We start from the raw sequence: 23,729 nt of genomic DNA, 5'->3' as shown, positions 1-23,729 counted from the left end.
TATAAATTGCAGTCATGTAAAACCTTGATTAATGCACTGGACTCGCCGTTCGTCATCGCATCTTTTCGCGAACAGTCCGAGTCGGTCTGTTTTTTTTTTCTTGGTTTGCACAATCAAACATAAATTTAATTTACGAGTTTATGACTGCGTTTATAATGCGATTTAGCCAATCTTCGCTTATGCGCTTCGCATCAAGCTGAAGCCCCCGCGTGACTCACTCCGTTTCGAGTGCAACATTCCGCACGCGCAACCGACGACGACGAGATCTCGTTGACGATTCATCGTTATCTAGATTCAGAGTTTGTGCGCTCTGATTTCATTCTGGGTTCATTTTACTAAGAATCCAACAAAAGTTCACAAACTCAGATTCTAAGCCAGATATGGCTAGAAGAGTTCAACAAGAAAGATAATTGCTAATATTTTCCTGTACTGCCGTTTAACTGTCCCATATACGTAGCACATCCCATGGGATGTGGGATAATTATACGTAGAACGGAAGTGTAAACTTCATCAAATTCTAGATAATTTTTCTATTAACTTTCTGAGTACTACAGAAGTATTTATTTCAAGGTGCATCTAGTTTACCGCGTGAAACAATGAATCGTCTCTTACACGTGAAATGCCTCGTACGTCCATACTGACAACACGAACCATTTGTGATGTTGAACATAGATAGACTGACTGGTAATGATTCAAACAGAGTATATCTTTTGCTCGGTATCCCTGGTGCATAATTGGTTATCGTTTGGTGATGGTTTTTTGCATCATATAGTTGCAAAAGAGACATGCCTTTGACGAGGTTATCAGCATAACTTGTTGGAGGAGAACACCAAATAATGACCATTGCACAAATGATTTTTCTGTGCCAGTTTAAAAAAGGGATTCAAATTATCATTTGAATCGTCCATTGAATTAAAAAAACGAAAACTTCTGTTGCGATGTGAGTCCGATGATTCGTTGTGTACAAAACTCTCGGTTACAACAACGAACGAGACTCGACGCGAGCAACCACAACACAATAGTTAGTTCATTGAAGTGAAATTGAACTGTCCGACTGCCCCAGGAACGAGTACAACTGGTAAAAAGGGAAAAATATCACATCACCAAAGCCAATGGAAATTTATTGGGCACGGTTTGTGAAGTGTCCGTTAATATCTATTGTTTGGTCCCTCAGTCATTGAAAAAATCTATGTTTGCGTTCTTTACTTAATATTTGAAAAATAACATTAATTAAGGCAAACACAATTGTCAAAATGAGCTGGATGAACACCGTTTGGGGAAAACAAGTATTGGATTCCCGTTTTTCATTTTTTTTTTGCAAAACAAACCTTTCATTCCTGGTTCAATCTTATCCCGTGCTCGTATCGTTAGTTTAGAGCAAATCCTAAATCTCATACCTACTCAAATCTCCAACTCCGTGTTACCTATGGAAGAGAATGATGAGTCGTCGTCCTTCCGGAAAGTAGTTGAAGCATCAACATTGTCTTTCCTTTTTATACTTTCCTGTGAACGATGAAGAGGGGGCTGTTAGCAAAGGCGTCTTGCATTCTGTTAAGATGATGTTTAGTTTGAACTATGAAGATAGAGTCTTTCAAGACCCCAATGGCAAAGACACCAAAAGAGGAAAGTAACATCACGACATCTGGTGTCGTCTGGTCGAACGTCGGCGAACCCAAATTCTTGTGACTCCGTAGAAGGTCTCTAGAAATATTGTGTGCTGGATTGAACTGATTTTAAACAACTCTGTGCAGAGGAGGAAAATCTAGAGGAATTTCGAACATCACAAAAAAAAAGTACAACCGTTTCAGTACAATATAACCATTAATTTATTTTCCGAGTGTCTTAAATCTTTTTAAAGTCTAATAATCGAGACAGTTATGTACAGAATGGTGTACTAAAACAATTCTTTTTTTTTACATAAAAAAAAATAAATCGACCTATTATTAAGGTACTATTAAAGGCTCTTTTTTTCGTTAAATCTCTGACAACTGTCGTTTTGTCTACACGGGAACCGTTCTCGAAAGAGGACAGAAAAAAATGTCCTCTCACGGCACTCTGTAATCTATACTTTATTTCGATTGAAGTCACTTACCGAAGCGGTGTAAAATAGATAAATCCTAATTCTATGATCCTATAGGAAGACACGATCAAAGTTAAACATAGAAACATACAATTGAAGGAAATCTATCGTCTTTGTGTTTCACAGAGGAGAAGGGCGGGGGAACTTATAGAGCTAAGAAAATGCTGTCACTGATCTTACATATCTACGCTGATCGCTGGTTCTTAATGGCTAGAATTTTCTACAAACCGAATGAAATCGACGCTTTCATTTCGCTACGTATGATCACTGAGAACATTACACACTAAACCGATCACTATTTCTTCGCTACAAAACTTCTGAACAGAGTAAGTCTCAATCAATGAGTTTAAGAAACAATAGAGAGAAGAAAAAAACAAATAATTTCAAGTTTTGTCACTCCTCACTGAATCATCTGCAGGTAGCGATCCTCCTCGAAGTAAGAACTGAGTGACGTACTCATGTCATTGATGATCAGGTTGGAGGCAGTGGCAGCTGCTGCGGCACTGGCACCTGCTACCACTGCTGGATGAGTACTGCTACTGACCATGTCCGCGGCTGATTCTACCCAGTTTTGGCAGTTTTGAACGTATTCTAGGGTTCGCTGATAGGTGTCCGAACCCATGGTCGACTGTGTTCCGGCTACTGTTGATGCGGCTGTTGGTGGTGGAGCTGCTGCTGCTGCTGCCGTCGTTGCAACTGTTGCTGTTGGAGCGATTCCGGTGGGGACAGTTGCGGCAGCTGGGGCTATATTTCCGAATCCGGTGGGAGTCGACGGAAGTGGAGGTGTCTGTAGACTACTCTCCATAGGTTTGGTAGGTTGCTGTGGGGTAGTATGGCGATTGGGGCTGCTTGTTGAAGGGTGTGCGGTAGCAAGAGTGGCCACCGCCGGAGACATCTGAGATTGACTGATATCTCCGCATTGAATTTCGATATCCACCGGATGAGGTGGTTGGGCAGTTGGAACTGAGGAAGCTGGTTGTTGTGAAGCGGCAGAAAAATTAGAGTTGAAGTGATTACTGAAGGGATTTTTGTACTGTTGAGGATTGCCGTTGTTGGTGCCTCCCGGTCCAGATGAAGGATTAATGTTGAGTGCTCCTTGCATCATCATTGCCAGACAGCAGTGATGGGCGCTTTGATCGGTACGATGGAAGTAACCAATCAAATTCGAACAGGCAATCTGTCGTAACTGAGGTGGTTGATTCTGGGGGAAATTGAAGCCTTGTTGACGGTTGAAATGTTGCGCTTGACACTGAACCGGTGTTGATTGCTGCGGTGTCAACGGTGCAGCAGCACTCTCTGGCATCATCGGAGACATCATCTGGTGTTGTGGTGTCTGCGGAGACATCACATTACTCATAAGACTGCAGTCGTCGTTGCTGTATTGCGATTGGGGACTCAACAACACATTGTTCAAATTAGATTGCGCCTGGTTGAAGGAAGCCGGTTGCTTCTGAAGTGTCGAGTTTCCGGAATATGCTGGGGGAGAATTATCACTAGGATTCCAACCAGATGGGCCTGCGTTGTCTGCGGCAGCTGAATTCGGTGTTGACATACCCTGCGGTACGGTTATTTTACTCTCCTGATCTGCAACTTGGTTCAGATACTGCAACATTTCATCCGGAATCACTAGTTTGTTTTCGACCATTTCACCTTCTTCGACCTCGTCCAGCACAACCTCCTGGTTAGGGTGGAGCTTGCCAGCTTGAGGTGCGTGAGCTTTGGCCACGGCTCCGGAGGTTATCGTACTGCTCTTTGGAGCTCCTGAGAGCGGTCGTGAAGATCCACCGAATCCTGTCCCGAACTGAGATCCTACCACTACTCCGACCGAACCCTGTTGGTTTGCTGTTACTGGTTCGGACATTCTACGATCCATCTGTCCTAACATCTGCTGTTGATGGTAAAAGCTTCCACCACTCATATTGTTAGGAATTGAATGTCGTGATGATCCAGCTGCCTGATTGCCCATCGAACCCTGATTGAATCGTTGCAGGTGCGTCGAGATCAAGTGAGAAGACGGAGGAGGAGGTAAACTCTGACCTCCATTCGTAGCCGTAGACATCGAACTGGATCGCCTGGAGCTTCCCGGTGAGATCGGATCGTAAAACGACGAGTTGTAGTAACTGGTAGGACGCATAGTGGATATCGAGCTCTGCTGGGAGGCTTGGCTACTCCGCCGGCTAATGTCTGCCGATCGCATACTGTAGTACGAGCTACTGGTTGTACTATTGTTACTGTCTCTACGTAGCTGGCCGGGGTTAAGATAAGTGTTCGTCATCATCGCATTCGTACACGACGGCGACGGACCAGTCGGTGGTCTTAGTTGACCCAAATCAGTCTGACAGTTCTTGGATATCGGTGATGGCTGTGGGGGAGGAGTCGTTCCCGGTTCCATCTTGAGATCGATGATCCGTCGGTTCAGTTCACCCAATCCGAAGTTGTTACGGTAGTTGTTGATCTCCGGGATGTTGGACAACATGTTGCTCATCAGCGAGCCCTTATTGTTGATGCGATTCTTGAACCGATTCCTCGGAGCTCCTGCACGTGTTCCAGTTGTGGCTGCTGACGTAGGACCTCCCATGTCAACCATTTCACGCAGAACATACGGAAGATCAGCAACCTGTAAATAAACCAACCAATAATTAGGCCTCCTGTTTCGGAACATTTACTCTAGGAAACTCACCTCAAGATCCTCATCAACATACGGCCAAGCTGGATCGTCAATCGCTGCAAGGCTACCCAACTGCATGCTACTGCCGTCATAGTCATCCACCAGTCCCGCGGTAAGAGCGGAAATGGACATCGGACTGTTTATCGGTGGTTGTCCAGGCGAGTGGGCATCCGATTCCGATTTGATGCTGGGACTGCTCATGCTCGTCGTCTTGCCACTTTGCATATCTTCGCTTCGTGGACTTCCGTCGAACATATGGTTCGAACCTTCCCCATCATCTCCACCATCCCCGCCGCTTCCGTGGCCTCCACCACTTCCGCCATGATGCCCGTTACCCTTGTGCTTTTTGTTGGCGTAAAATTCGGCCCCATGAACCGTTTTGACGTGCTTCCGGAGGGAACTTGGGTCCGTGTATCGTTTGGTGCATCCGGGTGCTTTACAAACGTATGGTTTCTGAAAGAAATTTTATTAATACTATTTTTTTCGAGCAATGTTATTTTTCTTTTGCAGATTTACCTCATTGCTGTGAGTGCGGTTCTGGTGCTTGGCTCGATCGGAAGCATTACTGAATGCTTTGCTGCAACCCGGATATTCACAGGTGTACGGTTTTTCACCGGTGTGAGACCGCAGGTGAGTTTTGAGATTCTCCAGTCTGGAGTATGCCTTGCAGCAGCCTTCAAACTGTTGCGATGAGAAATAGCAGATTAGAGCTACTGTAGAAATGTTGAAATTGAAAATAATTACCGTGCATTTGTGCGGCTTCTCGCCCGTGTGCCTTCTCATATGCACCACCAACATATACTGGGCCTTGAAGGGTTTTTCGTCTCGGGAACAGTCATCCCATCGGCAGACGAACGATTTCTTGTTCGCGTGGATGTGATCGTTGTTGATGTGCTTCACCAGTTCGTCCTGAGTGTTGAATTCCAGCGAGCAGTCTCGCCAGTGGCAGTTGGTTTCGATGAAATCTCCCGGTTCGTCTTTCGGATCGGTTGAGTCCACCTTGGAACCGCACATCCCATGGCTGTCCATAATGTGCATCGGACTGAGATTCAAACCGTGCGCTCCATTGTGCGTGGTGGAGGTAGCTGCCGTTGAGGTGGTCGTCCCGTTCGTCATACCCTGAGTGGAGGTCGGACTGAGCTGATGGTTGGAGGTAATCATTGCTGAACCGTTCGGTGGGCTTCCCTTGTGCATCGGGATGTGCAGCGACGGTTCCCGTTTGATGCGCGATTTCTTCTGCTGGGCATTGCTGGCACTGTCCGCTTCCACGCGTGTCACGTGGTTTGTGGAGTGCGGTTGTTCTGGCTTTTTGCTCGAGAGATCGGTGATTTCCTGCGATTAAGAAAAGAATAAAAATAGAATTCGAAAAGAAATTAAAATCTGTCAGTGCATTGGGATTAGATGTGAAAAATCTTACCTGTGGCTTCGTCAGGGAATGTCCCGGATGTAGTGGATGGTGTGGTGGCAGCGAGAACATACTAGCCGTCGGCGGATGGTGCCCTGGCAGTGAGTGCAGGAATCCACTACTCCTCAGCAAGTGCTGCAAATGTGGTGGCATTGCACTGTGAACTCCGAGGGCCGGTCCGAGGGCACTGGCTGACAAGTGGCCGTACGATCCACTGGCACTGCTGCTGCGTGATGCATTGACCAGCGATGCCAGTGAGTTCGGGGAGTAACGTATCATCGAACTGATGTCGAATGAGTCCGAATACGGCGACGACGATAGCGCACGTTTGCGACTAACGCTTGCCCGTATGCTTCCGGGTCGAGGACTGTTGAGACGACTGGCGGCATCGATACTGAAATGGAAATCAGCGCTGGCAAGTGAGTTCGCCGGGTGCAGATCTCCGATGGCATTACGAGCGTTGATGTACTCCGAGGTGAGTCCAAGACCTGTAAATAGAACGGAAATGTAGATTTTAAAAACGCTAACCAAAGGTTTTTTTTAATTGTAGGAGCTATAAACATTTGAATGCGATCAGATTGACTGCCAGTACGGAGATAATGATCTATTATTGGCGGCGAATGGTAATTATTATTCACCATCGCTTCGCGTCCACGAAGGCCACAGTCAAAATAGCGCGATGAAAATCGATATGAAACGATTTTAAATAACTGTCCGATAAGTGGCGGCTAGTGCAAAAACGACTGCAGAGCGGAGGATGCTCTCCAAAACATGTAGTTACACATTCCGTGAGTTGTCACGTATAAATTGCAGTCATGTAAAACCTTGATTAATGCACTGGACTCGCCGTTCGTCATCGCATCTTTTCGCGAACAGTCCGAGTCGGTCTGTTTTTTTTTTCTTGGTTTGCACAATCAAACATAAATTTAATTTACGAGTTTATGACTGCGTTTATAATGCGATTTAGCCAATCTTCGCTTATGCGCTTCGCATCAAGCTGAAGCCCCCGCGTGACTCACTCCGTTTCGAGTGCAACATTCCGCACGCGCAACCGACGACGACGACGACGACGAGATCTCGTTGACGATTCTGCGCAAATTAATTGGACACACGTAGTCCGTCCAAAGTGCCAATAAAAATCGGCTGTGTCGGTTTCTTCCGCGGGGGCCACGGTCCCGTGACTATTAAAACAAATGAGTGACATCTATATTTCATTTTCGCCCTGTCCCGGCCAGTTGTCGCGGATAGGCTATAAATACTCACCCCGCCGCAAACGGGAACTAGAGGCGGCTGGACAGGCGCGAAAAGTTGCCTAAATTGAAGTGAAAATGAAGCTATTTCATCGTTCCGACCTGCACTGCCCAACGCTCGATGGCGCGCACTCCTCGTTCACCTGCCGGTGCAACGGCCATCAGTTCGCGGCCTAGCGCACTGCATTCAACTAGCATCGGACGTGATAAAATTATAAATAGTCGTGCGTTCGTCCCAGCTCTAGTCGCGCTCTGTTGTTTTGTTATTGTTTTTAGATTCTTGTCATACGCATGCTTCTGGTGCTCAGTAACGTTCGATCGCATGGTTTTATGAGTTTTTCAGAATAACATTTGAATGTACCCCCTTGCTGCCCTCTTCACTTTCCACAACGCGGAGTCCACGGAGCGTGAGGCTCACTTCACACACCTACTGCTCCATTCAATTTTATGTCCAACGGAAGTTGTCTTCATCATCTGTTTGCTAGTACCAACAACAGTAGCTACCTCTGGCGACTACTAAGACGGAGTTACATTACCGCATCGCCTTATTTATAACTCCCGGGACCGGACTAACGTGCACCATTTGCATGCGGGACGCGTTCTCTACGGTACCAGCGGTGTCACGGCGGACGGGATTCCGGGTCCAGGTTAATGGAATAACATATTTAGTCGTCGTTCGGAATGGCTAGTATACATCATGTCTCAGTAAAGGAATCGTTTACGAGCTGTTCCTGTTGGTTCTGTTTGCTGCTTGCGTTCTATTGTACGGAGGTGGACCGCAGCCGTAGCCGGGCGGTGATTTATTGTTTATTTACGTAGGGGTGCAGGAATGTCAAACCGGTTGGCCCGGATGAACTGTCAAAACTTGTGCTTGACTAGGTGTTGGTATGGTGATTCGATTGTTTTTGTTTCTTCTACTGTCGTGATTGTTTGTTTGTTTGTTTCGTTTTGTCTTGCTCTTTCGATGGAGATTCTAGTGTGCGGAGTAGATCAGTTGAGAAAATTCTAGGATTGCGGGATACGTTGTGGTTTACTCCACTTCGCTGTGTGTTATGAGTTCTTTAAATCAGATCTCTAATTTATGTGGTGTGGTGGTAGAAAACGCTTGTAACTTTGATTAATTTTATTTTACTTTTATTTCAGATATGTAAGTACTGAGAAATCGACAGAATTAAGCGGGATGTATTTTATTTACATAAAAAGTGAAATAAATTAGAAAGAAAATAACATCTGCCAAACCAGTAGTTTAACCGGCATCAGGATCCACTTTATCCAGTGAGGATGGATGTTTGAGAAGCAATACTCTCACGGAACCAGCTTTGTGTAGTATCGAAGAGTGACTAAAGAGTAGATTAAGGTAAGGCATCGAATGTTTATGTAAAAATATAAGCTGATATGGGCATGTAAAAGAAAATCGAGTGATATTTATAGGGTAAGGAAATTTAACTGCTACATTACTCCACAAACAATTGAACTATTGATCCTGGGTATTGTCATAGTCACGCACAGAAAGAAATAATGAAATTTACACGAGATGTAAATCAATAGTAACATGGAATAGACATGGGTTGAATCGAAATTTTGATTGAAAACCTCCATCGATGCGAAACTAAATTGAATTGCATTGAATTTTCAATGAATATAACTGTATCTTTCAACTAACGCTTATTTTGCGATTAAATTGTATTGAAACGTACAGAATTGTAAAGTAATTTTATGTTTAATTACCTGCTCCAAATATGTGCATGAAAATAGATGTAAATTCACAAAATATTTTTATCTGTGCGGGTTTCAATCTTTAAAAAAGGTGGGTGGATAATGTCTGGAATATAGATGGAGGAGGTGAATACGAGTAAAACTGATATGCTTATTTTACACTTAGACTCAGTTAAAATTGATCTGCTTAATGCAAAACTCGGCAGCTCGATTTGAACTGCTAAGCAGGCGTAAAATTAACGCTATTTACGAAACTATTACGCAATGTCTAATCGGAAGTTCTGACGAAAAACGCTCAGACGACTTTACTGGCTGACTACAGTTTTTAGTAATTTATGGGTTTTGGCTATTATTTACCATCCCAAGTAGCAAATGTAACTTATTGAAATTTCAAGAGGTTCTACAATTGTTTTAGAATTGTTTTTCATGTTAGATAAGTTCAAGAAGATTTTTAAATATATTAAAATCGGGTGTGCAACTTATCACTGTTAAGTTTTACAATACTACCGAAAAATCACTACAGAAAAATTTAAGGTACATCTAAAACAATTGTGCAGCAAATCACCAACTTGCCCACGTTGCACTAGTAGTTATAGAAGCTCTGCTAAAATTTTCACATCGTCATGTATAAACGAAGTAACTACAACAATGGTTCAACTTATCAAAAATTTTCCAAATGGCTGTCATAATTGGCATTGGGTACAATATGTGCCGAAATGGCTCTATATTTCGAGTGAAGAAAAAAATTAGTGAATTTATGCTCTCCGCAAGATAAAAAATGATAAGCCGAATTGAAAACCTCACACTAAAAACTATTTTGCTGCCGAATCCGCATAGTCTCGGCTGCCTCATGAAATTCTAGGCAAGTGTGTGAAGTTTTCTTCATTTTAAGAAAAACAATTCGAAACTTGCAAATAAGTTGTACCAGATTTATCTCCTTGAAATGAACGCAAAACTTGCCGACATGAGAATATAATCATAAAAGTTTCAGAAATACAGCATTACATTACAAATCAGATAATTGGTATTCGGTTTTCATTTCGCGATAAAATTAACAGACCTGACATCACTTTTCAAAGATATTGAAGGAAAAGTTAAGTTCATCATAGTTACTCTCATAGTTATATATTACTGCTTGAGCAACTTGTTTTTGCAACTAAAGCACATGGGCTCACCAAAATAATACCTACAGTGCGTATAACAAATGTCGGGTTCACTAAGATGAATGACTAAACTGTATTGTTATTTAAGTCAACTAGTTTGATAAAAATAAATACAACTATTTTGATAAAAATAAAATTTCTCTTTCAATATTTACATGTTTATATTTCCATTTTTTTAGGTAAAATAAATCATTACGTTAGGTGAACCATTTTCTTTTCAACACACTGTTACTCTCGATGCCATAATGGGAAATATTGAAGAAGAATTCATCTCAAGATTTTTCATAATAATTGAATCATCAATATGATTGAAATCGTCTGAAAAGGTGTATGAATGTTTGATAGCTTTCTTATGCATATTTCAAACACTATCTCGATCATATTCATTGAAAAGAATTAATTGTTATTTTCATAGAAATTGATGTTTAATCATCAAAACACGTACATTCAAAGGCGCTTGAAAATTTCAGGCGTACAAAGACATGTTTCACCATAAAAATGCAGTTCGTTGTTGATTTTCAATTTACTAAAACATAAAAGATCAATTCTACAATATGTAGTATTACCATTTATTTATGTGCAGAATATTTTTAAAGTTCCATGTTTATGTTACGAGCAGTTGTATAGAAAATCAAATGTGAAACTTATTCATTAGAAATTGTGTTTGCTATGTTTTTTGTAAACATCAATTCAATTTTTGTTTACATTACGAAGTAGTTTCCATGAGTTTCACAATTGTTTTTTCGATGATTTAATTGCTGCATTTGTAATGATCGATGCATGAGTTTTTGTATTAGTTGCACAATAATTGTGAATAAATGTTCGTAACAACGGAAGAAGTTAAAGATATGTTGCACAACAAAGAAAAATTGCGCTTTTTCCATAACACAACAGTCACCAGAATAGTAATATGAACTAAATTTATAAATTGCACAATCAGTAGAAAAATACAGGACAGCAACTTAACGTGTTACTTGGGATGTTTTTGCTGTAGACGCACGTAACCGATTTAAATAGTTATAGTAGTTTTATTTCGTCTGCGCCAGAGCCTGAATTCTGCACATTCAGGAACTGGAACACAATTATAGAACTCGGTATCATTCCAAATGAGGATTTACAAGCGAATTACAGCGTAATCTGAGCGTTTGAGGCTCTAAAACTGAATCTTGGAATGAAATTCAGAACCTGGATTTCGGTTCACCTGAATTTTGAATTTTATTTTAGCTTTAGAATTTAGTTGCAGAATTCAGATTCAGAAATTAGTTCCAGAACACAGCTTCGAATGTTAAAACTAAGATACTTGAACAGAATCCTAATCTTGATTCTGCCACTAGATTTTTGGAACTTAAATTAGTGCCTCGATTTAAGTTCGGAATTCCATTCTCATTCTGGAGCAGATTTCTGAAACAGAATTCAAGATATGAATTCTTGATCTAGATTCTGGAACAAAGTTTTAGACCTAAAAATGAGTTTAAAATTCAGATGGACCTGAATCCAAGTACTGAATTCCATTCCAAAATACAGTTTTAGAGTTCAGTTCCAGAATCTAATCCCAATGTGGATTTACAAGCGAACGAGAGCGTAACCTAAGCGTTCGAGGCTGGAGCAACATTTTAGACCTATGCTCCGAATCCGAATTGGAAAACTCACTACTGTACCTGAATTCCGTTTCAGAATTTAGCTTTAGAGTTTAGTTTCAAAATTCACTGAGTTCATTTCCAGAATTTTGGATTAAGCGTGCTGGTCGGAATATGGTTTCTGGAACTAGATTTTGGAACTGAACTCGATACCCTAATTCAGGTATTAAATTCAAGTTCAGTATTCAGTTCTCGAATTGAATTTGGAACCAGGATTCTGAAAATGAGTTCAGTTCTAGAATTCACGAGCTGAATTTTCGATCTGGTTTCCTAACCTGAATTTTGGATCTGTTCCAGTCATACTTTAGTATATATGCACCGTTAAAATTCTATAAGCGAACCAGTAAAAGTTGCAGCATTCACGCAGTCAATCAACATATACGAACGATTATTGATGTTCGAAAGTGTGAAGGAAGTATAATAGTTTTTTTCCGTATTCACTTCTTTCAGTTATGACTCTGACATTACCCACCCACCTTTTTCAAAGACATATCTTATGTTACCTTGTATTTTACGTAGCAACATAAATTTTTCTTCATATCGGAAATATGGTCAGTAATTTATGATAAAATTTTTAGTTGTATGAGATACCCACATATCACTCAAAATTAAAGTTTCAGAAATTGTTTGGTATGACGAAGGAATTGAATGACACTTAGAAATACGGAATATTTTCAGTGATTGAGTGCAGTGGAATTACGACATGTTTTGTTCGCTAGTAAAAATTTATGGTTAAAAGTCACGAATATTTCAAACTGACTAATACTAGGGAGACACATTTGTGCATGTTGTTTAAGACGGTCAGTTTAGTCATTCAATTTATTACAATCGATTCGCTCGCCTATTATAAAATTGTTCATTCTTTGTTACAGATGATAAATATGCAACATTTTATAATAGAACTGAATGATATTCAAACAAGATCTCTTCCATATGGAATTACAACTTGGTTGTAAAATGTCTAGTTTGTGAAGTGCATATCATATCAGTATATAAATGAATATTATTTTACCATTGTCATGAATTTTTTTAAGAAACTATGAATCCTTTTTGTTTACACTCGGCGAATCGATATGAATAATTTATAGTTTTAGAATTCTTAAAATCGAAAATTACGGCTTTCGGTTCGTGATTTTTTTTTCAAATCGCTATACGATTTTCTATTTTCGAGACGGGTCTGACAATTAAGTTATTGAAATCAATGTCATATTAACCCCGTAGCCTTATAATTGTACCGTTAAAATTATGCAAGTAAAGTATAGGAAGCTTGGAAAATTCACACGTGCGATTATCGATATCGATATTGGTAAAGCTGAAATAGCAACGGGTAGAAAGAGCGATGACGCTTCTGAAGAGGACGTTTGGAGAGTGTTGGGTTTCTATGACTAGAACCACTTCTCCGTATAGCGTTTCGTGAATAAGCACAACAACAGTGGTGAGAATCACGAACCAATGACGACTTGCTGACGGTAATCAGATTACAGAAACCATCATCGGTGATGGTTTGGGCAGCAGTCCTCTATGATCACCAGACTCCACTGGTTTATTGCCCTCGAAGAAGTGAAGATCTACCAAAATACGTATCGGGAACTACCATCTAATTTAAAATTTTAAGCTCGCACAAGACTAATTTAACTTATGACCCAGTTGAAATGATTTATTTAGGATGTTTTTCTTAAGAGTCTGGTTGTCATTTAACATGCAAACGAATCTTGTCCAGGATTGACGGTTCAAGGCATAGGGCACTGATCTTACAAATCAGGTGTCGTATGTTCGAGCCCCAACCTGGGAAGGATACTTAGCGTCAGTAGAACCATAGCATCCTATGAATCGGCTGCCAAGTCTGTTGAAATAGAAGGTAAATTTCCACAGAAGGAATGTAATACATAGGCTTTGCTATACAAACGAATAAAATATAAATTACTAACGGAATAGTAACGTGTTGAGTTTTTGACTCTATCAGGAGGTGTACTGCAAAGATTTTAATCGGAAATATATAGTAAGAAAATCAGGTAATTTGATGTGGCGGTTTTCTGGAACAGGACGATGCTTGAACGGAAATGGTTTTTGATGGCATGACGGCGGCTGATCGTGGTACAATTTCGCTGATGTTGCTATCGAATAAAGTAGTAGGCCGTGGCAAAATCACGCGTAGCCAAAACAAAATATCACATTCATATACCGAAAACGGCTGAAATCAGATCGTAAACAAAAACACACTTACCATGCAGCGAAGCCGACGCGTGCTGGAGCGAGTAGAGATGTTCCATGTAGCCGGGTATCCTGTAGGCCGGATGGAAATCGCCGGGATGTGGCACTGGTACCGAGGGAAGTGTGGTCTGTCCAGCAGATTGTCCACCACCGCCGCCGCCGCCTCCGTTCGGACCCGGTGGGCTTCCACCATTGGTAGTAGGCAGTCCGGGACTGGAGTTTCCCCGTGCAGCAGCACCACCACCACCACCGTTGGCGGCACTGTTGCGTTCTTCGATTGTAACGGGCGGCGAAACGGCTGTCGGGACCACCGTTGCTGGTGCCGGTGGATGTGGTGGTAGGACCGTACCGGCGGCGGCCTCTGCACTGGCCACTGCTGCGGCAACGGCAGCTCGACGGGCGCTTAAAAATTGCAACTCAGCGAAATTTGCATTGTTAGACAGTCTGCAAAAGGAGAAGAAGCAAAAAATCAAATTAAAATATTATGTTACACACTTCGAGATTCCGATGTTTCGCTTGATCGAGCTCCAGATCTTACGTTTCTGCTTCGGCAGGCACTGAGTGAGTGTGGAAGCAGATATGCTAATCAGGAGCTTCTTATTCGTTAAACAAAGAATGCGAAACAGCAAAAAAAAACTGAGAGAGAGAGACCGCGTGTTAAAAGTGTTTTAGAGTGAAGCGTAACCCGATACCCAAACTAATAAATAATCCTTTGATGGCTTTTTCGTCTCGGCGTTGTGGTCGCGGAACGACCTTTTTCCTGCTGGTCGGTAGTCAACCGATCGTTTGCGAAATTAGTGCGCCTGGTATGGGCGAGTTCAGGCATCAGCATTAGTTAGTACAGCAAATGGTAGTACTAAAATGGCGTGGATCAAAGCAACTAGCGAGATCAAATATTTCTACGGTATTTGTCCTACACTTCAAACGATAGCTGGTTTACTGTGTACTCTCTCCAGGTGCAGGATCGAGGTAGATTAAAGCGGGCCGCCGCTTCCACGAGCCCGGAAGTGGTCGAATCGATATTTCAATCAAATATCGCTCACTAGTGCATTGCTACCAGGTTCAGGGTGAGCAGAGAGAGAGATAGAGAAAGTCGGTTTACCGCAAGATCAAAGCACAGGGAAAATTAATTAACAATTGCTGCTTGGCGGTACGGTAGTTGAGGAGGAAATTACCCGAAACAGTGCACACGTGATCATGCTCGATCCTGCCAACCAACATGTGCGTGAGTAGAAGAATTGTAAAGAGCTACACCGCGGTTCGGTTTGTGAATTTTCTACCCAATGAAAACTTACTTTTTTTCTTAGAACAAAACGTATAAATCATTGCGGGCATATCGCACCGGTACGGACGGCGGATTTTGCAGCGCAGGACGGCAACGGCAGCATGTTTATTTGTGGCGCAACAAGAATGTTAAACGATTGTGATCGAGAGCGGGTTAAACCGAGCAAAGCAATTTTCGACATTTTAATATTTCATCCTCGGTGATCAGATAATAACATATTGTTTTTTTTCCAGTGCTCGTGCGCGCGCACCAGAAGACAACAACAACGCATATTCAAATCAAGCGGAGCAGAATTCCTGGGAATTGGCCACGACCGCAGCTTGGCTTTCAATTGAAATGATAGAGATCAAACAACATCGGAACGGAGCGAAAGCGAAGGCAAAACAGAACAGAGTCATCAATTGAGCAAAACCAAACTCTCGGAATTGGGCCTGACTCAAGTGAAAGGTCGAGCAGTCGCAGTCGACAAAAATGTCACGACAAATCTCGTCGGAGAACGCCAAATCCCAAAACGTTGCCCAAATATTGACAGTTGTCCGTGCAAGTCAATTTGGACACTGCGGCCGGGAACGGTAATTGAACGGATCAATATTGAACCGGAGTGGTTGGTTCCGCGACCAAATGCTTGTGCTGTATCAACAAATTGAATTAAAAGCAAACATTTCAACTGGGCTTAAATCCCACACCGGAGGCTCGCAAGTCGGCAAGAAGACTATGTCTTCATCGGGTAAGCAGATAAAAGTTCGTCATCCAAGGGTCTACTCGGGTCTACTGTTTACTTACGGAAGGGGGAAAACTAAAACCGTATAAATATATGCTATAATAATATCGATATTAGCAAAACAAACAGATTGTAAATACTGCGACCGACCGGGACGGGCAGAAGATTATGATCGAGTTAGGCACGATGTTTACAGTTGTACGTGTGACGGATCACTCACGCTGTGTCGGTAGAATTTGAGCTTGTCAATGGAAATTTGATGGAAAGCGGAAAGGAAAGCTGGCTTTTTTTTATTATTTTGGTTAGCAGTCTGGTGTGAATTGTGTCGTCCGAAGAATCCCGTTCAGCTGCTGGTTCGAACAAGATCGGTTCCATGTGCTAATCACAATTCATTAAACGTGCTAATTAATTGCCGAAATAGGGCTACGAAGATGGAAAATGAACTAATTAACACATTAGTGTTTGGGAGCCATGTTTGAGTGACGGTGGGAGTGACAATCCAGCAATCCCGATTGCAAGTAATCTATCCCTTTTCTGTGAACGGTGCAGCTGTCAAAATCTGTGCTACAAACAACGGTTGAGAACGTGGAGCAGGCATTTCCTTTCACTCTACTCTACACGGATGGTAAAATGTGCCAGCAGCGAGCAGCGGGTGAATCGTGGTGGCATATGCACCGGTCGGGTGGTCCAAAACCCGGAGTAATGGAGTGATATTCGCGTGAACCAGTATCGTCGTACCAGAAAGTGCACGCAAGCGTCATTGTTCGGCAACCGGAGAGGATCTTCTTTGTTTGCACCACCACGATCGTATTATGCTGGTCCATTCTTACCAAAGGATGATTGCTTTATTTGATAAGCAAATTATCTATTATGATGGGATTGTTTTTCTTCCTTGAGCCACCAGGACCCAGGGTCTGCCTTTCCTTACCCTTTTCTCTGCGAGCAACGAAGGGAAGCAGAACCGTAAAAAGCGATCGCGAATAATTGAGAAATAACATTTCATAAATAGAAAGAAGCGAAATAATATACCTCTCGAACGTTTTGGGGGAACGGCAGCGGCAGCGACGAGGAGCACTTGTGCAGAAAGGCTCTGTGCCAGTATTGGGTTGCACTGTACGTAGCAGCCAGAAAGATTAAATATGAGGAAGAAAATAACAAAAGAGAAGAAAAGTAAACAATTTGCTTCGAGGCATAAAAACGAGAAAATTATGATCAGTGCCAGAGTCTCACCGGAGCCAGAGCCAGAGGTGGAGGGAGCCGGCCGCCGGTTTCTTCAGCCTTCCGGGAGACAGCGCGAAGGGTGTAGATAATCGCGCATGACTTTGTTCTGGGGAATCGACGCGAGAGGCGTTCGATTGAGCGTGATAAAAATCGCTGCTTCGACGGCTCCACCGCGCACCGTACCCGTTTACTTGCTGACCGTTTTAATTGAAGCCCCCCACCGTGACGCGGACATGATTGGCTCGGGCCACGCCCACCAATTCAGGGCCTCCAAACGGATCACGCCTCCACGCTCACGGAACGCTGCCACAACCACACGAAAACAAAAAAAAGGAACGCAGCAATCTGTGCACTCTTGTGTTTTCCCCCGAAGCCAGATTTATCAGTGCGCAGTGGGAAAAATCCACAATTCGTTGCACCGGGGTAATAAAAGTTGCATCCTCAGCCAAATGAAGAAATTTGCGCTGACCCTTTGACACGCCTTCAATGATTGTGCTGAAGCTCACCTGAAAAATCGCCGTGTGTCGGTCGTGACACACACAGAAGATTCTCACGAGAACTCAAACAATAACGATGCCTATCGAGAAGGATTCGAATCGAATCATCACAGAGACTCGAACAACAGACGGGCTCGACTCTCGAGGGCAAAAGTGTCCGCACCGTATTCAACAACACAATCGTAAACAACACGACTTAAACCAAACTGGATAGGTGCGCTGGCGAAGTGAACTTGTTTTGGCTCCCTGGCGAACAGAAAAAAAAAATCAAAGAGAAAGAGCGAACTAATTCCAAGAGAACACCTAGCTCTTTGGCTCTTCGCTCGACATCTCTCTCTCTCTCGCAAACACTATAGCTACCGAGCCGGTACACTGTGACTACAAGGCTTCTGTAAATGTTTTTGTTTGACATGTTTTTCCCGGAGTACAGGAAGCTCACCGATACAGGCAAACAACGAAAAAACCGATAAGGATGTTTCCGTTGAACGTTGAATTGATTTATTGGGTTTGCTGAATAGGCTGAATTCCGGAGTTCTTCCAAGACTCGTCTGTAAACTGATCAAATCATCTTTTTTTTCTTTTTTTTTTGCTGGGTGCCGATCAACATCGTGCTTCATGATCCTGTTCGGTATCCCACCAAGAGCAAATATACACGTACAAACTTCTGCCAGTGCGCACATGATTCGCCCTTTTCGAAGCTGATTAAATCAGAAATTATACATTTTTATGCCAGACCTGCATTGCCGCCACGTTCTGCCCGAGACGGGTTTCGACTTTCAGGGAATGGGCCGGGAATGGACTTTTGTGTGTGTTGTTCCTGATCGGCTTTTGTCCGAGCACGGAGCAGCGAGATGCTGCAGGAATATAAATATCTAAATTAAGCCATTATCTCAATGCTGGAGTTTTGGGATCAGGCATAACTGCATGCGGTGGGGCCTTCTCTGGAAGGCAGAGTGTGCACCGGGAATAATGAGGTGGTCTGGGATCTGGGTCCAACCGAACCCGAGCGCAAAACGGTTATGAAAATCGAATGCGTGACTTTTATCAGTCTGGGCTGTCTGTGGTTTGTTTATTCAAGTCGGACCCGGGTTTTCCCTGGCACTGCTCTTGTGACCGAGCGGCAGATGGAAAATGTTGTGCGAAACCGTGGCTCCGAGTTTGAAAAGGGGCTTATGAATGATCCGTTTCGGAACCTATTTGCGTGCCAACCCCGAAAGCAGCACAACACAGTGACTCTTTGCTCTTTTACCGCTTCGTACTCACCGTACGCGGTTGGGTGGTGAGGTTTGGTGCTGGGTGCATTCGTGAATGCAGCCGGGGAGGCCAGAACCGCCCGAAGAAACAGGATTGCATGTTTTTTTTACCTGCTGCTAAATTGCAGTCATTGCATGCGTTTGATTTGATTTATACCGGTTCAACGATGCTCAGTACTTTGATGAGTTGAGGAATAAGCCGTTTACATTTTTTTTTCTGGCAGGTGATATGGTTCAGTTTAGCGTCTTACAGAATGTAACAGTGGAAAAAACAGTACTTCTGTTTGCTTACCGAAAATTTAAATTATATCTTTAAAAACTTAACACATATGTCTCATCAAAAGTGACAAGCATTAAACACACAGGTCTTCACTATAGAAAGAAGCAGCTCAGTGACAGCTGAGTACATTCTATGGACATTTGTCTCGGAATTCTGCATGGACGAGGCATTACCCGTGATGTTGAAAGGACAGAAAGGACAGAACTCGAATTGTTCACATTTTAGTTGGTAAATCATAGTTTGTCAGTTAGTCCCAAGTGCCAGTGCGTTTTGCTTCCATCAAAATACGCAACATTTCCTCAGAAAAGCGCAAAGAGATCGTGCTCAAATGGTGCACTACTGCCAACGTTTCACTGAGTCAGCTGACGAAAATGGAAGCTGTCAGCATCGGAGCATTTCGTAACGCGATTCGGAAGTATTATGAGAAGTTTACCTTTAAGGTTAAGGAACAATCTGGACTTAAATCTGGTCCTGTGGACCAAAACCTCGTGAACCAAAAAATCGTGCAAGATTTTATCCGTCAAACGCAGGTGGGTGATGTCAGAGGCATAACTGTAGGACATGAATACGAATAAAACTGACATGCTTCTTTCACACTTCCGAGTAGGAATAATCTTTCGTTCCGAATATTAATTTTTTTTGTTTCAATTATAGAGGTTTTAACCTTAAGGCCGTTAAATTTCTTTGGGTCAGCAAAGCTCTCTGACCCTATGTGCGGGATTGGGAATCGAACCCTGATGGGCTGCGTGAAAGTCATCGACTAACCCATCACGCTATACCCGTCTCCTAGGAATATTTGATTGATTGTGTGAATTTTGCAACTTTTACTGCTTCGCTTCCGGAATTGCAACAGTGCTTCTTTACTAAAGTATGACTTTTTGACGACGACTATATTTTACCGCATAAATAACGCAGAACAAATGAGTGTCAAATAATACAACAAACAATGTTACAGATGATTTTTTTTTGTAAATTTACACACTAAGTTGAGGGGAACTTTGCACAGTTCTCTGGAAATATTTCAACGGTTCTAAAAAGAACCGATCTGAGAAATTTATCCGATGTTTACAATTGTTAAGTACTTTTTGTCGTCATTTATTTCTCTACACCAGCACCTGAACTCTGAGCATACCATATAAAGAAAAATTGCTTTTTAAAAAATCGATCCCGAATTTCTAAAATTTCTTTATACCTGTTCTGAAAAAAATTGTGTCTGATATGCCAATCACTATCTCAAAATTGTCCTCCCTGTTTGTTAATATAAAGATGTAACTCACACCGCTAGCGCAATGTTGTTGTGTATGTGAACGTTTTCATACGTGGTTTTGTGACCCAAAGGCATTGCTTGTCAAATTGAGTCCAAAGAACAACAAGTGCGTGAGAAACTTTGCACGGAAGTATGTGGACATCGTGAAATAGTAATTTTTTTCCGGAATCTCTCGTTCGACACGTAAAGGGTTATTAAGGGCTTAAATTGTATCACTTTCAAATGGCTGTAACATCTTACCCATTGGGTATTTTCAATTAGGATGTTGAATTTGGATGAAACTAGTTCAATGTGTAATGTTTACATAGCGTAAGTATTTTTGCAATCGTTGCGAAGATAAATTCGGAAGATTAGCAGCGGCGTAAAATGATTAAGCGCTCGCACCCTGAAAACCCAAATCTCTTTAATCGTGTCAGGAAGCTGGAAATTACACAATCTACGGTATCTCGTGTTTTAAAAAACGGCTACTATCCATCATCCAACAGCACACGAGTTCTGTGTTGTTTTCTTAAGCAGATGTTAACCCTAACAAGGTACTGCAATCTGCGGGTCAAAATGAAGTTCCGTATAATGAAAAGGATCAGAAGCGAATAGTTCAAGCTCTCAAGAGGAATCCAAATAGTTCTATGAGAGAAGTAGCGAAAAAACTGCATTTGAGTAAAACTTTCGTGCAGAACGCGATAAAACGTGAAGGACTGCACACGTACAGAGTTCGAAAGGCACCGAATCGCAATGAACGGCAAGCTCTGCACACACAGATGTTGCCAAAACAGCCTTGTCTCATTCTAAATGACGAGACGTACGTGAAAGCTTCCGAGACTCCTGTTTTTCACTGCCTATCATAAGTTTTTGTTTTGACGAAAAATTCGTCAAAAAATACATGATTTGGCAATCAATTTGCTCATGTGGAAAGCAGAGCACTCCATTTGTGTCAACCGATATGATCAATAAGCACGTATATACAATGAAATGCCTCCAAAAGCGTTTACTTCCACTTCTAAAGTCACTCAATGGCCATAAGCTTTTCTGGCGGGATTTAACTCGTGCCATTATTCGAAAGATGTTTTGGAGTAATACAATAACAATGAGGTAACTGCGGTCAATTTAAAATTACTAAGCCATTATGAAGCAGGCGTTTTAGAAACATCCTAAGCAACTATCTTTACGTTTCGTCTTAGACTCGTCAGTGCAGAGCAGTTCAAATTGAACTGCTTACTGCAACCTTAAACAGTTCAATTTGAGTCGCTAAGCAGACGTAAAGTTATTGCTATTTGCAACACACTTGTTTTAAGCACCGAAGTGCTAAGTCTTTCCTGACGTGCCGAACGAAAACAAGTTTCGGCTAATACTGGCCGATTCAGATGGTCATTTAGGGGTTTACCTTATTTTGTGCTCTAGAACAAACAATTTCACTATCTTTACGTTTCGTCTTAGTGCAGAGCAGTTCAAATTGAACTGCCTACTGCAAACTTAGCGGTTCCAATTGAACTGTTTAATATTGCAGTTAGCAGTTCAATTTGAACTGCTCTGCACTGACGAGTCTAAGACGAAACGTAAAGATAGTGAAATTGGTTATGTGCGCTAGCACAAAGTAAGGTTAACCCCTAAATGATCCTAAGGAAGTAAAATCAAACGTTTTACAAGGTTGTATGGTATTGAAATGGAATAAAATGAACATAAAAAATCGTTAAATGATATCTTTGATTTGATTCGTTGAAAATTTAGAGATGATCGGTTAAATCGGATAAAACTTTACCGAATCATTATCCTGTGATGCAATTTGAGTCCGTCACAGTGTTTCGAAGTTCAAACCCCAGCGCAAGTGCAATGCTAAGTCCGATTATGTCCGAGATGGGACTAAAAAGTCAAAACGTTGTCTTATTTCGTTCTTAATACGACAAAAAAAGTAGCAGGATATAGATCGTTTAAAGCAATAAAAATAATAAACCTGGAAGTTTTCTAAAAAAAATCATGATTTAGCAGGTTATTTGTAGTAGTGGTTTGAAGAGCGAATCTTTCATATTTACTTGTACGATTAATCAAAAGTTTACGTCAACGATTGTTTGCCTAAAAACGGCTTCCCTTGAATAACATGGTATAATTGTCAGTCAAGCACAACCCTGCTAGAATTTTCCGTCATTTTTCGACTATGTCAATTGACAAGTTGATGTCGAATCTGTTTCCCATCAAAGTAGCCATGAAATCAAAATAAAACAAAATTGGAAACTGGTACAACCAAAAAAACTTTCTGAGTGAAGTAGTGAAAAAGTGGAAACGATTGACTTAATATTAATACCAATTGTTCCGAGGCATTGTGGAAAACCAGGCTTTTTGAAACCGCAAAGGCTATCGTCAATTTTTCCTCTGTTGATTTTTATATTCCGAAGTAAAATGATTCCGGAACCCAAACAGTACGGAGCAATCGCAACTCTTTTTTGAAGAGAAATCAAAATGCAACACAAGTGCTTCATTTCTGCTACGTAGACATTTTTGCAGTTTGTTTCTAAACAAACTCAATAACAAACAATATGTTATGCTTTTACGTTTCGTCGTCGTCTTCGAATATGTTATGTGTGAACAGTTCGGTTTTAACTTTATGTTACTATCGTTAAAACATGTTATTTTCTGCAGGTGTGAACGTTGTTTTCAATTTCAATTAATTAGTAAGACGAAGTTTCTCAGCAGAGATAATGCTAACGGTTCAAGTTGAACTACTGAGTTGCACGAGAAGTCAAATATGAATGACAAGTGGAAGACGAAACGTAAACCAATTCAAAACATCCCGAAAAATCGTTCACTCCTCGGTAGTTTTAGAATAACTTGGAATAGATAGATCAGTTGAAATCTAGCCTGCTGTGATCATTTCTTCAGCGTATCTCGAAGCGCTCCGGTAACAGACAGCCAGTGTTCAAAGCCCGCAGGAACAACGCTCCCGCGAAAGGAAGTCGCAAATTCTAACGCACCGGCCGATCGGTGAAAGACAATCTCTAATTAACCTGAACTCACCAACCATCCAACCAACCAACAACAGGAAAAAAACCCTCGAAATCACGTCAGCCATTAGTCTCGCGACAT

At 41.9% G+C, this 23,729-nt stretch overlaps 1 protein-coding gene across 1 annotated transcript in view; it reads right to left on the bottom strand.

Moving 5' to 3' along the window:
* Positions 1-1,837: 1,837 nt before the first annotated feature.
* Positions 1,838-23,729, bottom strand: part of LOC131433426 (transcriptional activator cubitus interruptus-like) — a 103,954-nt gene continuing 82,062 nt past the window's right edge. Inside the window, exons 2-7 of the mRNA XM_058600104.1 lie at positions 14,144-14,574; positions 6,166-6,641; positions 5,493-6,080; positions 5,265-5,429; positions 4,761-5,201; positions 1,838-4,697 (exon numbers count right to left, since the gene is read on the bottom strand). Coding sequence (XP_058456087.1) covers positions 2,481-4,697; positions 4,761-5,201; positions 5,265-5,429; positions 5,493-6,080; positions 6,166-6,641; positions 14,144-14,574 — 4,318 coding nt within the window. The 3' untranslated portion in view covers positions 1,838-2,480. The remainder of the gene's footprint in view (positions 4,698-4,760; positions 5,202-5,264; positions 5,430-5,492; positions 6,081-6,165; positions 6,642-14,143; positions 14,575-23,729) is intronic.

This window comes from Malaya genurostris, chromosome 1, assembly GCF_030247185.1.
Source record: "Malaya genurostris strain Urasoe2022 chromosome 1, Malgen_1.1, whole genome shotgun sequence".
In the NCBI taxonomy this organism is placed as follows: domain Eukaryota; kingdom Metazoa; phylum Arthropoda; class Insecta; order Diptera; family Culicidae; genus Malaya; species Malaya genurostris.
This window is presented reverse-complemented; position numbering and strand designations above follow the sequence as displayed.